This window comes from Elaeis guineensis, chromosome 6 (genome assembly GCF_000442705.2).
Source record: "Elaeis guineensis isolate ETL-2024a chromosome 6, EG11, whole genome shotgun sequence".
Lineage (NCBI taxonomy): Eukaryota > Viridiplantae > Streptophyta > Magnoliopsida > Arecales > Arecaceae > Elaeis > Elaeis guineensis.
Window position 1 is genome coordinate 22965614 of NC_025998.2, and position 12785 is coordinate 22978398.

The 12785-nt window shown below is 39.8% G+C and overlaps 1 protein-coding gene across 2 annotated transcripts in view; it reads left to right on the forward strand.

Annotated features, from left to right (window-relative positions):
• The window catches only part of LOC140858535 (sugar transport protein MST6-like), a 153528-nt gene that overhangs the window by 14039 nt on the left and 126704 nt on the right, over positions 1–12785 (forward strand). The window contains exon 4 of one of the 2 annotated variants that reach the window (XM_073259353.1): positions 343–1039. The exons of the other annotated variant lie outside the window; for it this stretch is intronic. Coding sequence (XP_073115454.1) covers positions 343–822 — 480 coding nt within the window. The 3' untranslated portion in view covers positions 823–1039. Of the gene's footprint in view, positions 1–342; positions 1040–12785 lie in introns of those variants that run through there. 2 annotated transcript variants of the gene reach the window in all.

A 12785-nucleotide genomic window follows, 5' to 3' on the forward strand; every position in this document is an offset into this window, starting at 1 on the left:
AACGAAATGACATCAAGCTTATAGTTTAAAATTTTAAAAAAGTATGAGAAGAACGGTCATATTTGGGAAGCCATAGACGCATGTCAAATGACTTCCCAGCTAAACATTTCAAACTTATAATACTGCTGTCAGTTTATTCTGCTTTTAATGAATGAATGATATCTGCCATGGGAAGTGTCTCACTTCCTCCATTTTCCCTAAAAAAGAAAAAAATCAACCCACAAATACCCTATTCTTCACTATTTTTTCCACCTCACATTCTGTTAGATGCTTAATACCATTCCTCCCTCAACCATCTCTTTTCAGTGCATATGCTGAGACATGATTGCTTTTTTTGTATAGATCATTGTGGGGACGCTGATTGCAATTAAATTTGGGACTAGTGGGGAGGCAAATCCTTCCAAGACCTATGCAGCCTTCGTGGTGTTCTTTATTTGTGTCTATGTTGCCGGTTTTGCATGGTCTTGGGGCCCGTTAGCGTCTCTGGTACCCAGTGAGATATTCCCGCTAGAGATTCGATCTGCTGGACAAAGTATCAACGTCTCTGTTAACATGCTTTTCACCTTTATCATCGCCCAGGCTTTCCTAACGATGCTCTGCCATATGAAGTTTGGCTTGTTCTACTTCTTTGGTGGGTGGGTATTAATCATGACCACTTTTGTTGCCATCTTCTTTCCGGAGACTAAGAATGTGCCAATTGAAGAGATGATTCTGGTCTGGAAGGCTCACTGGTTCTGGGGCAGGTTCATTGCTGATGAAGAAATCCACATCGGCGGCAGAATTGAGATGGCCAATGGCATCTTGAAGGTTGGGTCCAAGTGATGACTGTGACATCAGATGGACTGACCTTATTGGTGGTAATTAGTGGTCTGGTTCTTTTAACCAGGACTATTGTTGTTTGCTTTCAATTTTTTTTTTTTTTAATTTTTATGATCCAGTTTTTTTTTTTTTTTTTTAATCTTATATACGGTATCAATCAATCTTGAAAGAATTCAGAGACATCAGTAAAGCTTGGATCATTATATGATTGTTCTGATGATGTCAAGAGAATTTTCTGCTCTTCTGCTGTTTTTTCTTTTCGCTGAAGCATCAAAGAAGTTGTTGCACATGGAAAAATTCTTGTCCGATGAAATCTTTGCATTGTCCTTTTCTTAACCCCCCCAACTTTAGCTGCTCTCTTTTATTTTTAATTTCCCCTTTTTCTATTCTCCTCAGTAAAGATATGGTTATCTCATATAGGTTTGGATTCATACGGTCTCTGTAGAGCAGTTTGCGAAGGTAAACGTCCTTTTAATTAAAAGAAACATCCATGGTCACACCCAAGATTGGAGTGACCAAAATTTCCATGGTGTTGTAAGAATGTGGAAGAGATTTCTCTGCGTACAGACAAGACTAGAGGATTGTACGACTATTGGTTTCCATCTCTTTCATCACCAGTCGCCGCTTGTTGTCTTCAGTCATTGTGATCAAAAAGTCTTCCAACTGCACCAATACATGAAGTGAACAAAAGAGAGCTTATACCAAAGGTGTTGTAAGACGAGTATAATCAATAGCTAGTTCAAAACCTAGTTGTACCTTGACTCAAATGTTCTTTCTTTGCATTAATTCATGGACTCGACTAGCCATCCAGGGTTATCATCCAACGTCTCATGTAAGTGGAGAATAAACGTAATAAAAGATTAACCAAACCCAGTTGTATCTCGGGATATGCCCCTTATTCTAGAAATAAACATTTAATTTGATAAGAGGACATCTAATTTCTGTTCTACTAGTCTATGTGGCTTTCATTTAAAAAATTGGACCAGCATTTCTCGTGTGATTTGAGTGTGGGCTTTTCATGTAAGAAATTGGACCTTCAGGTTCATACAAACAAAGAGAGAGACTCCCCACCACTGAATTGAAAATTCTCAGAGATCAATGGAAGCTCATGACAATAAATTTTTGAACCCACTTAAAGAAACTACTTGGGGGATCATGGCAGCAAAACCAACGTAGAGTTCATTGCTCATTGAAACAAATACAAGCAAACGAAGTACTTCTCACAGGGAAACCACTATCCAATCCTTTTATTCAAAACTAACATTCAAAACTAACATGCCCTTCAACTCAAGCAATTCCCTCAACACACAACCATTGACCCACAAAAAGCTTATCACAGTCCAGATTAGGGTTGATGCCACTAAACTCTTCTGTAGTCAAGTTGAATTGTTGCCGGACTGCGAAGCATGTATCGTTTGTCTGCACCCCGTAAACACTGTCACAGCTGGGGGTTGATGATTTTGCAAACCCAACTGTTGCCACAAAAGATCAGGAAGAGTGTTAGGAACACACTAGACCATGAATTCTCATTGACATCCTCTGACAACCTAAACAAAATTCTGAAATAAGAAATAGCAAGGGGAAAAAGCGAAAAAGAAAAGAAAAATCCAGTTGTATGGGGTCTTCCATATTGTCGTAAACTCCTACCATTGACAGCAACTTACTAGAGTATCTAAATAACTTTTAATTTTTCCTTTTATTTAACTATTTCCAATTGCTTTTTGTTAAATCCTTTTTTCGAGTTGTCACCTCCTGTGTGGTCTGGAAATATATCTGAATTCAAGTAAAAGCCCAAAGCCAAGCTAGCTACAAAGCAAACGAGAACCAGCCGAGCCAAGCTCTGAGGCTATTGACTTTTTTAACATATTATTTGCATATAAAAGTACTGCCGAAACTTACAGCCAAACAGCCTCCCCTCGGCCATGTTGATGGCGAGAAGGAGAGAGACCATAAGGGCCACGTTCACAAACATAGCAACTTTGTTGTTTGCCTTGGCCATCTCCTTCCCTTCTCCCTGTCCCTTCGCAAGCTAAAGCTCTTATGTTCGTTAATAGGAAGGTCCCATCCCCTATATAGTGAGCCCCTATGAAGGGATAAGCTAACATGAAACCAAAAGATGATCTTTGGAACCTCCGATTAAGAAGCCGGCTTCCTCTGTACGTTGTTATATTAATTTAGACATGAGATCTTTGTGCGACGTTAGGACGGGCTTATCCACGTTGAGATCCCAAGATGGTGTTTGATTGTGTTGTCGATTTCTTGTCATGGAGGGACAGCAAATTTCTTCAAGTTTGTCTGCCCCAAGTCTCAATACCATATATAGCATAATTAGTTTACCTAGATTAAAGCATGCTGGACTATGATAACGTAATTTTTTTTTTCCCTTTTAAGAACTGTGATGGGAGAAATAATCCATGACAAAATCAGAATACAAGGACGGAACTTGATCTCAAATCCTCGATATCAATCAGTAGAAACTTTATGGAATGCACCAATAATATGTTAGAATGCTATTATTCACTTGGTATCCAATTCAAGAACCCACATCTAATTGTGGATCCATTTACTACTATTACTTTCAGAAAATATAGACATGCTGATGAGAGTTGCCTGTTTTGTAATCGCTTAAAATAGATTAATGTATGGAAATTGACCGGCCGGCCCAAACCCTACCAAGGAGTGCTTGAAGCTGTTAAAACTTATAAACCACAACATATGTTTTTGTTCATAAAAGGATAATAGTACATGTTTAATCATTTAATGGTATACTAGTAACATATCAAGGGATAATACATTATATCTATTTTATACATATTCTTTCCTTATAAAGTTATATTTTAAAAATTTTTTTACATGCATACCCTCCTAAATATTAGAATTTATATGAATATCCTTTCAAAATTAATATTTACATATATATATCCTCATAAAATACTTATTTTATATGTATATATATCTTTTTTTTTTTTTTTTTGCACATATATCCATACCATCTAATGCCATCAAGAAATTGATAGTTTAAAATTAAAATAACTGAAATATCCTTAATGGGTACACATGTTGAAAGAAATATTTATAAGGATGCACATGCAAATAGTAATTTTATGGATATTTATGTAATTTCATTTGTTTAAGAGGGTATACATGCAAAAAGTCTTTAGATTTTTTATATGAATGCCCTCCTAAATATTGGATTTACATGAATACCCTTTTCAAATTAATATTTGCATGCATACCCTCACAAGATATTGTTTTTGTAAGAATACCTTTGACATCAGCTAATGATCATTAGCCAAAATTATATTTATATAAATAAAAAATTAATTAAAATTATAAAATTATCTTTTTACTTTAAAAAATGGTAAAAATTAACAAGTTCTGATAGAAATTTATCTAAATAATTGAACTTCCCTTCTTCCTAATAACAAAACTTTTTTGTTATCTAATCATTGAATCGATCTTTTTCCCGAGCAATAAAGCCGAGTATGAGGCATGGATAGCCGGCCTCAGCATCACCAAGGTGCTTAGGATAGAAGAATTCAAAGTCTTCACAAACTCGCAGCTCATCGTCAGCTAATATGGGGTAAGTATGAAGCTCAAGATCTGACGATATTTTGGTACCTAGATAAGTTGAAGGACTCTTGATGATTTTCCAGAATTTAGAGGTGCAGTAAATACTGAGATCGGCAAATATCCAAACTGATGTCCTATCTTGAGTCGCCACCTTAGGATACACCAACCTCAATCAAGGGGTCTTCGTTGAGCATTTGAAAAAGTCAAGCATTGAGGAGCAGCTAGCCATCCTACAGGTCGGACATAAGCTAAGCTGGATGGATCCTCTCATCGATTACATTGTTGACGATAATCTACCGATCAATCCTGTGGATGCCCACAAGATCAAATACCAAGCTTCTTGGTATCTCCATCTAGATAAAAGACTATACAAGAAGTCATTATCACTGCCCTTACTTCGATGTCTGCGGCTATCCGGGATAGATTATATACTTCGAGAAATCCATGAAAGAATCTATGGCAACCAGTTGGAGGATAGGTCATTGGTCTACAAGATAATCTGACAAGGAGATTCTTGGCTATCCTACAGTAGAGTATGACCAACCTCATTAGGAGATGCAACCAGTTTCAGAAGTATGTCAATATCTAGTGAAGGACTACGACTCAACTTGCATCGATCACTATCTCATGATCCTTTTCCATATAGAGAATTGACATCCTCAGACCTTTGCCATAGGCAATAGGACAAAAAAAATTTTTGATCATTGTAATGACTACTTTACCAAATAGATTGAAGCCAAGCTGCTATCACAGATCATCGAGAAGAAGGTCGGGACTTCATCTGAAAATCTTTTATATGTTGGTTCGGATTGGCATGCACAATCATTATCAACAATAGACAATAGTTTGATAACCCAAAGTTCAAAGAATTTTGCTCGGAGCTTTTTATCGATTACAAGCTCATCTCGGTCGGCCATCCATAGTTCAATAGAGAAGCTGAAGTAATAACCTCACCATCTTGCAGGGTTTAAAGTTGAGGCTCAGCTGAACAAAGGGACTCTGGATCGAGAAACTTTATAATGTACTATAGACCTAGCAGACGATATCTCGAACGCCCACTAGAGAAACTCCCTTCAACTTAGCCTTCGGAGCTGAAATTGTCATCCCTGTCGAGATCGCCATGCCAACAACCAAAATGGAGTATCATAGTGAGCAAAATAATATTCCAGATGGCTTCAGTTGAGTTTAGACCTACTGAAAGAAATAAAGGAGTATTGAATTAGATCAGGATGGCTTCATATAAACAGCGAGTGGCTCGATTTTACAATGCTCAGGTTAAGTTGAAGATGTTTCTACCTGGAGACCTTGTCCTTCAAAGAGCCGAGATGTCCAAACCCACAGAATAAGAAAGCTGGCCCCAAATTGGGAAGGGCCCTATCAAATCACCGAAGTTATCCATTTCGGAGTCTACAAAATTAAAGACCTTGATAGCACCTCCATTCCTCAAACTTGGAATATTGAGAACCTAAGAATATACTATAGTAAGTTTTGTATTGACTACATAACTAATAAAGTTATTGTTTTCCTTAGCCTCTATATAGACCCTTTATAAGAAGTGACTAAGAAAGAAATTAACTAAGGTCGGTTGAAACCAACCTCTCAAGAAAACCTTAGTCATAATCGACGACCTCTAAAAAGATTTACCATAGTATTGACGATCCAGAGACACCTGAGCTTTAGCTTGGTCTTTGATAAATAGAAGTTGGACAAAAACTGACCGAGGATATCCGAGCTCTGGTATGGACCTCCGACGACTAGGTTGAAATGAACCGACCTTAGGGAGCTATCTTGACTTTGGCTAGGACCTCCAAATGACTGCTCAATAACATGCCAACTACAATGAGATATCTCAATCTAACTCAGGACCTCCACAAAATTTTAGATCAAAACATCTGGGCCTCATGAATTCGAGCATAGATGACTTGGCTGAAACAATCTGATCTTAATTCTCATTAAATTTTGTTAAGTATCAACTTCGAAAGTGAGTCCTAAATAACAAACCACACATCATATCGACTTAGGATGCGAGTCTAAACCGACAAGCTCCACATCGGATTAACTTCATATAAGAGTCCAAATTGACAGACTCCACATCATATTGACTTCACATGTGAATCCGAACTGACAGATTCCACATCGGATTGACTTTGGGTATGCATCCAAACTAGTAGACCCTACACCAAGTTCACTTCGAACATGGAGCGGAAGTGATCCACCTTGGATACTTATCCAAGCAGATGACCTCTACTTCAAATCCACCTCAGACGATTGTCCAAGCTAGCCAATTTCGAATTGAATTGTACTACGGCCTTAAAGACTTGGAAAAAAAATGACAAATGCATCATGGCAAATGCATTGGAAAGCAAAAAAGAGAAGTTCATTTATTAATAAAAAGTTTATTACAAGAGATTAAAAAAGCAAGTATAAAAAAAAATATAACTTAAGAGCCTCCTCAGTGGCAGGCTCAGATACAAGCTCAAAAGCCAGTTCGGTAGTTGGAAGAACCTCAGCCTTGGTAGTAGACGATGACACAGTCCAGTCCTCTTCCTCCTTGACTTCATCATCACTAGCTTCGAGGTCAAGGTGACTCACATCAACTCCAGGGAATAGCCGAGCAATCTGCACCTTGCAAGCCTCAAACCTGTAGCCATAAGTCATCAAGAAGCCATTGGCGACTTTGGCTTCAAAATGAGCAAAGGCCTTGAATCACTCCATGACCTGAGACTTGGCTTCGATGATTGCCTTCAATTTCTCCTCAATGGCCCAAGCTTTAGGCACCTCCGCCTTCTCCTCGACACCTTGAGTGCCGCCTTATTGAACTTCGATGCTTCATCTTGCTCGACGATCTTCTACTGATGCACCTCGGCAGCACCTCGCTTTATGGTGATGAAGCCCTTGAGGGCCTCGATCTCCTCCCGAGTAGTCAGGAGCTCGGACCTAGCTCAGGAGGCCTTCTCCTCAGCTGCCTTCTTTGCCTCTTTGGCGGCCTTCATTCAGGCCTCGGAGGCTTGAAGCTTCTCCTCCAACGAGAGCTTCACTCGATTAAAACTAAAAAGACCCTCACTAAAGATGATAATATCGTAGGCCAGCTGCAAAAAGAAAAACATCAAAGTTAGAAACATCAGTTGCAAATAAGAAGAATAAATTAAAAGAGAGAAATTCTTATCCCGAGGAGACCTTAATAGCTGGAGCCCACCATCTTGTCCAAGGGATGAGATTTTTGGTCTATCCCATCAGACGAAAATAATATCATCTTCATCAGCTCCCGAGCAAGCTGATGATCTTGGAGAGGAGTCATTGCTCCAAACTCTCATTGCCACTATAACAAACCCCTCTTTGATCTTGGATGAAGAGGGGCCTACCTCGGACTGTGTTGCTGAAGTTGGCACCACCAGGGAGATCAGTACGGATGTTGGACGAGATGAGAAAGGAGTTCATTGGGAAGGCAATATCGGGCTCGAAGCAAGACCCAACTCAAGAGAAGCCAGAGAAGCCAACTTCAAGGGCACGACAGGAACGACCTTATGCTTGTCATCAATCTCCACTAGCTCCGAGCTCGAAGTCCCCAAAGACAGTGTAGGGACTGGAGAAGAAGTCATTAGCCTCGACTTCTTTTGCTTCATGGATGAAGACTCACCCTTAGAGGAGCCTAATCTCTTCTTCAAGACTGACTTGATTGACTCTAGTGATAGCCTCATTGCTGCAGAATCGAATAGAGATCGTTAGCATAAAAGCCAATGACAAAATGTAGAATAAAATATTCTAAAAAAAATTGACTATATACTGAAGCAATTTCAAATTGATGTTGGCGTCATATAATGCCTGCTCAATCACCATCTCCATCAATTCCAACACCTCAATATGGAGCAAGAAGTTGTCATCCTCAGCAAGGACCGACTTGTCCTTATTGGGTGAAAGTCAAGGATTGCTCCAGATCCAATTGAAGCCCAGCAAGTCTGAGGAGACAGAAAAAATAACTTTTCTAATCGTGAACCGAGGAAGGAAGCTCTTTAATAAACTTGCACCCTCTCTAGGGAGAAAAGTACCACCATCTTTTTTTATGAGAGTGTCTCTCCAAAGTAAACATCGCTCTAAAGAATGAGCACCTTAGAGGGATCTCGAGGTGATCACAAAGAATAATGAAGACAATAATCATGCAAGTCGAGTTTGGGGTGATCTAGGTCAGAAGAATCCTATAGAAGTCTTAAATATTACTGATAAAATGATGAAGTGGAAGGTAAAGAATGGCTCGGAGTGACTCCTCATATATGGCGGCTTGCCCTTTAAGTGATCTAGTGTTGTGGTCTTCTCGACCAAGAACCTCCAATTTTAAAGAAAAAGGGATAGTGTACTGAGTCCGGAACCTTCTCAAGTCAGACTTAGTGATGCTACACTCCTCGTTGCCCAAATCCTAGAAGTCTCCAAACCCCCACACTAGACTACCTGAGTCTTGGGGTTCAAAAGATGAGTGCCTAGATAAGGAGCCAGTCTTGGCAGTGGTCCAAGGATTCCCCTCAGATCTGATCCGGAGAGGAGGTGGCCAAGGATTTCGGCCACCCTAACGATTTTCCCCCTGGCCTCACTACCGTCAAAGGCCATGGAAGAGGAGAAAATAAAAAAAGAGATTTACAAATGGAACAAGAGGGCTGAAAGAAGATATAGAGTAGAAAAACAACACAAAATGAGGGGAAAATAAAAGGAAAAGAGGGAGGAACAATTGGAAAAGGGGGCTCTAGAGGTCAAAAAATCATTGATGCCAAAGAAGATGGTGGCGCTGGTGATGGTGGGCTTTCTTCTAGCAATTACGGCAATAAAACGGAGTGACAAAGCTTTGACCAAGAAAACAGAGAGAAAGAAGAAACTAAGAAGGCCTATTTATACTGCCTTTCAATGGCTCAAATCAAAGCACTCCAAATTTTGCCATGTGGCAAGTATCAGAGATGCTAGATTATGCAACTCTTCACCGCATCAACCCCTAATCATGCCATGTAGGCAAATCCATAAGGGGCAACTTGGGGCCTATCGATACTTGACACGTAAAAAGTCATGAGGGGCAGCTTGGGGCCCAAAAACAACTATTGAAATGCCATTTCAAATCATTATAGCACAGTACGTTGGATCGTCCATGCCTCATTATTGCGGTAGGATTTGCAAAGTGGCGCATTAATAAAGCTCTGAAATTCTCTCCACTGAATAATGAGAATTAAATATCCCAACTTGGAGATCAGACCAAGAGCCAAGGTTGGATCTCATAAGTCGACTACTTCCTTCGCCCAAACCATTAAAGTCACTTTGGGCTCAGAAATGAAGGACAAATATTATGGGGGAATCAACCACCCAATCTTGACCTTCCCTATCTCGAGTTGTGACCGAACACTCACCTTGGATCCAATACTAATGACTGATAAGAAAACCACATTAATACTAGAGGACCTTCTCAGACATCGAGAAGGAAAGACTATATAGTCAAACTACCCCACTAAAATGATTTCCCAACATCAGCTACAATCTAACCTCAAGTTCGAATGCATACCGACCCTAAGGTCAGGATCATGCTGACAATATAAGACAAACTCTAAGCCATCGGGCCGTTAAAAAAGAAAAGAGTGACCCAAAGAGATCTCCCAGAATCTCGGGTGGTTGCCTCCGATCTCGAGCACATGAGCTAAAATTACGTAATTAATACCTGTAACCAATAAATCATGATCCTCGTGATTGTGGGCACTAATTCTCTACTTTGGTTACGAAATTTGGAGGTAACACATGACAACTTCTCTCTTTATAAAGGAGGCAAAGAGGACCCTCAGATAAGTTCTTCTTCAAGAGAATAAGAGCATTATCTCTCTCTCCAATTCTCCTTCTTCAATGTTTTGAAGCTCTAATCGACTTAGGTATTGGAGGACCCCCATCAGAGAATCTTTGATGAGTATGAACTTTTTTTTCAAATTTTTCAAGGAGGATCAGTCCTCAGAATGGCAACAAACTCTAAGTCAGAAGGAGATCGATCACGTCCACGCTGGCTCGGAGACTTGCAGGAATAATATTATTAACTTAATTTATCATTTACTCAGTAATATTTTTAATTCTATAGCCATAAAGTTTAATTATCCGACTTATATCAATATTTATATCCATACTTCTGATATTCGATTTGTATCTGTATTTGTTTAAAGCAAATAGGATATGAATTTTTATATCTAACTAACATCCATATTTGTATTTATATTCATCAAATAAAATAAATATAGACATGGATATACTAATATTCAATTCATATCCGATCTAATTTTAATCTATAAAAAAAGAAAAGGTTTAGGAAGGGGATAGGGGTTGTATCTTTTGGGCAAAAGGAGGATTGATTCACCTTCTTTTGCGTGAATCTACCATTGGATCATGCAATGATCACTTCAAGATTTGTAAGGGAGTTTGGAATGCTTTGAGATGTATCTTTCATGCACACACCTTAAAGAAAGGTAGATTCACATCTCAAAGAATGCAACCTGAACCCTAATGGTGGTGACAGCGAACCCTAGCTTTCCAGCTAGTATCCTGTCGCCTCCGACACATTCCCTCTTATCACTTTGAATCTCATTCCCTCCCTTCATTCTTTCTGTCTCTCTCGAATCCCCAAATCATTCTCAAGAGTCTATGATGCTTTGCTCTCCTCTTCTTACTTCGTATCTAATCCACTCACTGCCACCCACTCTTAGCAGGGAGCAAAATATGGTGCCTTAGTTGTTCTCTTGCTTCCAGAGAGCAACGCGATGGTGAATTTGATGGTGGAGGAGCAACGACAGATAGGATTGGTGTTGGTGGAGCTGCTCTCATCATAGGGTGTACGACATCATCGAAGGTGGTGGTGATGGTGGTGAGGTTGGTGTGAGGGTGCTCTATAGGTCGGAGGAGAAGGCGCCTCGACTATGCATATTACTTGGACCAGGTCCAACGGACCATGCCAAATCCCACGATGGATAACATGCCACATTACCCTTTGTATTTCATCGATTCCCAATTGCACGTTATCTGCTATGCATATGCTTCGAGATTTGCCTTGATCTACTTAGACCTGGTCCATGCAATAATTTCTTCTTCAATGGTGGTCGGGGGTTCCACGTGAAGTAGTGGGACTATATGGGTCGGAAAGACCCTTTGGGTCCAACATGTGGATGGTGCACCTCAAGGCCTATGTCCAATTGCTGATGCTTGATACACTATACACACCTCAGATGATGGTATACGGCCAAAGCTAGTCCCTCCGTATGGATCAAGATGCCATCATCTCTGTTCTTCGATCCGCACTGAGCTACATGATGCCCGACATGTAGATACTTTAGATCTAATGATTTTTTTCCTATTTTCTTGCTCGCAATTCTTGACTAGTTAGTTATGGGTTCAAGTTGTATTGGACGAAAAAATAATTCACCTTCTTTCATCACTTGAATCGTTGAATCATATATATTCGTCGCTTCAAGATTTATGCACGTTGATGAAACAAAAATTCCAAGTACTTTGCGACATTTTGCACGGAAGATGCAAAACCCAAACCCTGTAAATGATCAAAACAAAAATAATAGTTCATTAGTTTAAATAAAATGTGTGAATAAATACGAACAAAAAATATTCTTTATAAAGTTCATCAATGTTTCAACAAATCATTATTCTATGATTTAAATATTCTGAATTGAATAGATGTAAGATAAAGAAATGTTGCTCAAAGTATAGGAATATGACCTCAGATTTAGATAGTTTATACGAAGGTAAACTTTAATTTAATTTAATTTAGAAAGATCTATTTTTATTAGATCTCCATGTTATCCTTAAGTTATTCGTGTAGACTATACATGATGTAGAGCATCATGTATGCGATAATCCACGCTTTTATTATTGTGGCTAGGGCTGGAAGTGGGCTCGGACTGGCCCGAGGCCCATTGGGCCGAGGCGGCTTCGGGTTGGACTTTGAGCTCGGCCCAAAACCATTTAAGCCAGGCTCGAGCCAAAAAAAATGAGGCATGTTTTACTTTTGGGCCGGGCTCGGGCTGACCTTTGGCCGCCCGGGCCCAGCCTGAATCAGGCCCAATCATGAGCTCGATTTCTGGTCCGAGACCAATTCTCCACTTAAATGCTTCCATCCGACATTCCATCCTTTGGTCTTCCTTCCGACTTTCGAGTCCCGACTTTTCCTAATCCCCATCGAGGTCTCAAAGAGCCCTAGCCCCTATCCATTGACCATCACCATTCTCACTCCTCTGTCTTCCCCCATAGTTGACGGTGACGCCGGCCTTGTTTCTTCCCCATTGGCTATCTCTGCCTTTGATTTTTCATTTTTCCCTATCGATTATCGTGACATAGTGACGCCGCTCTTCCGACCTCCCTCATCGGCCATCATTGACGTC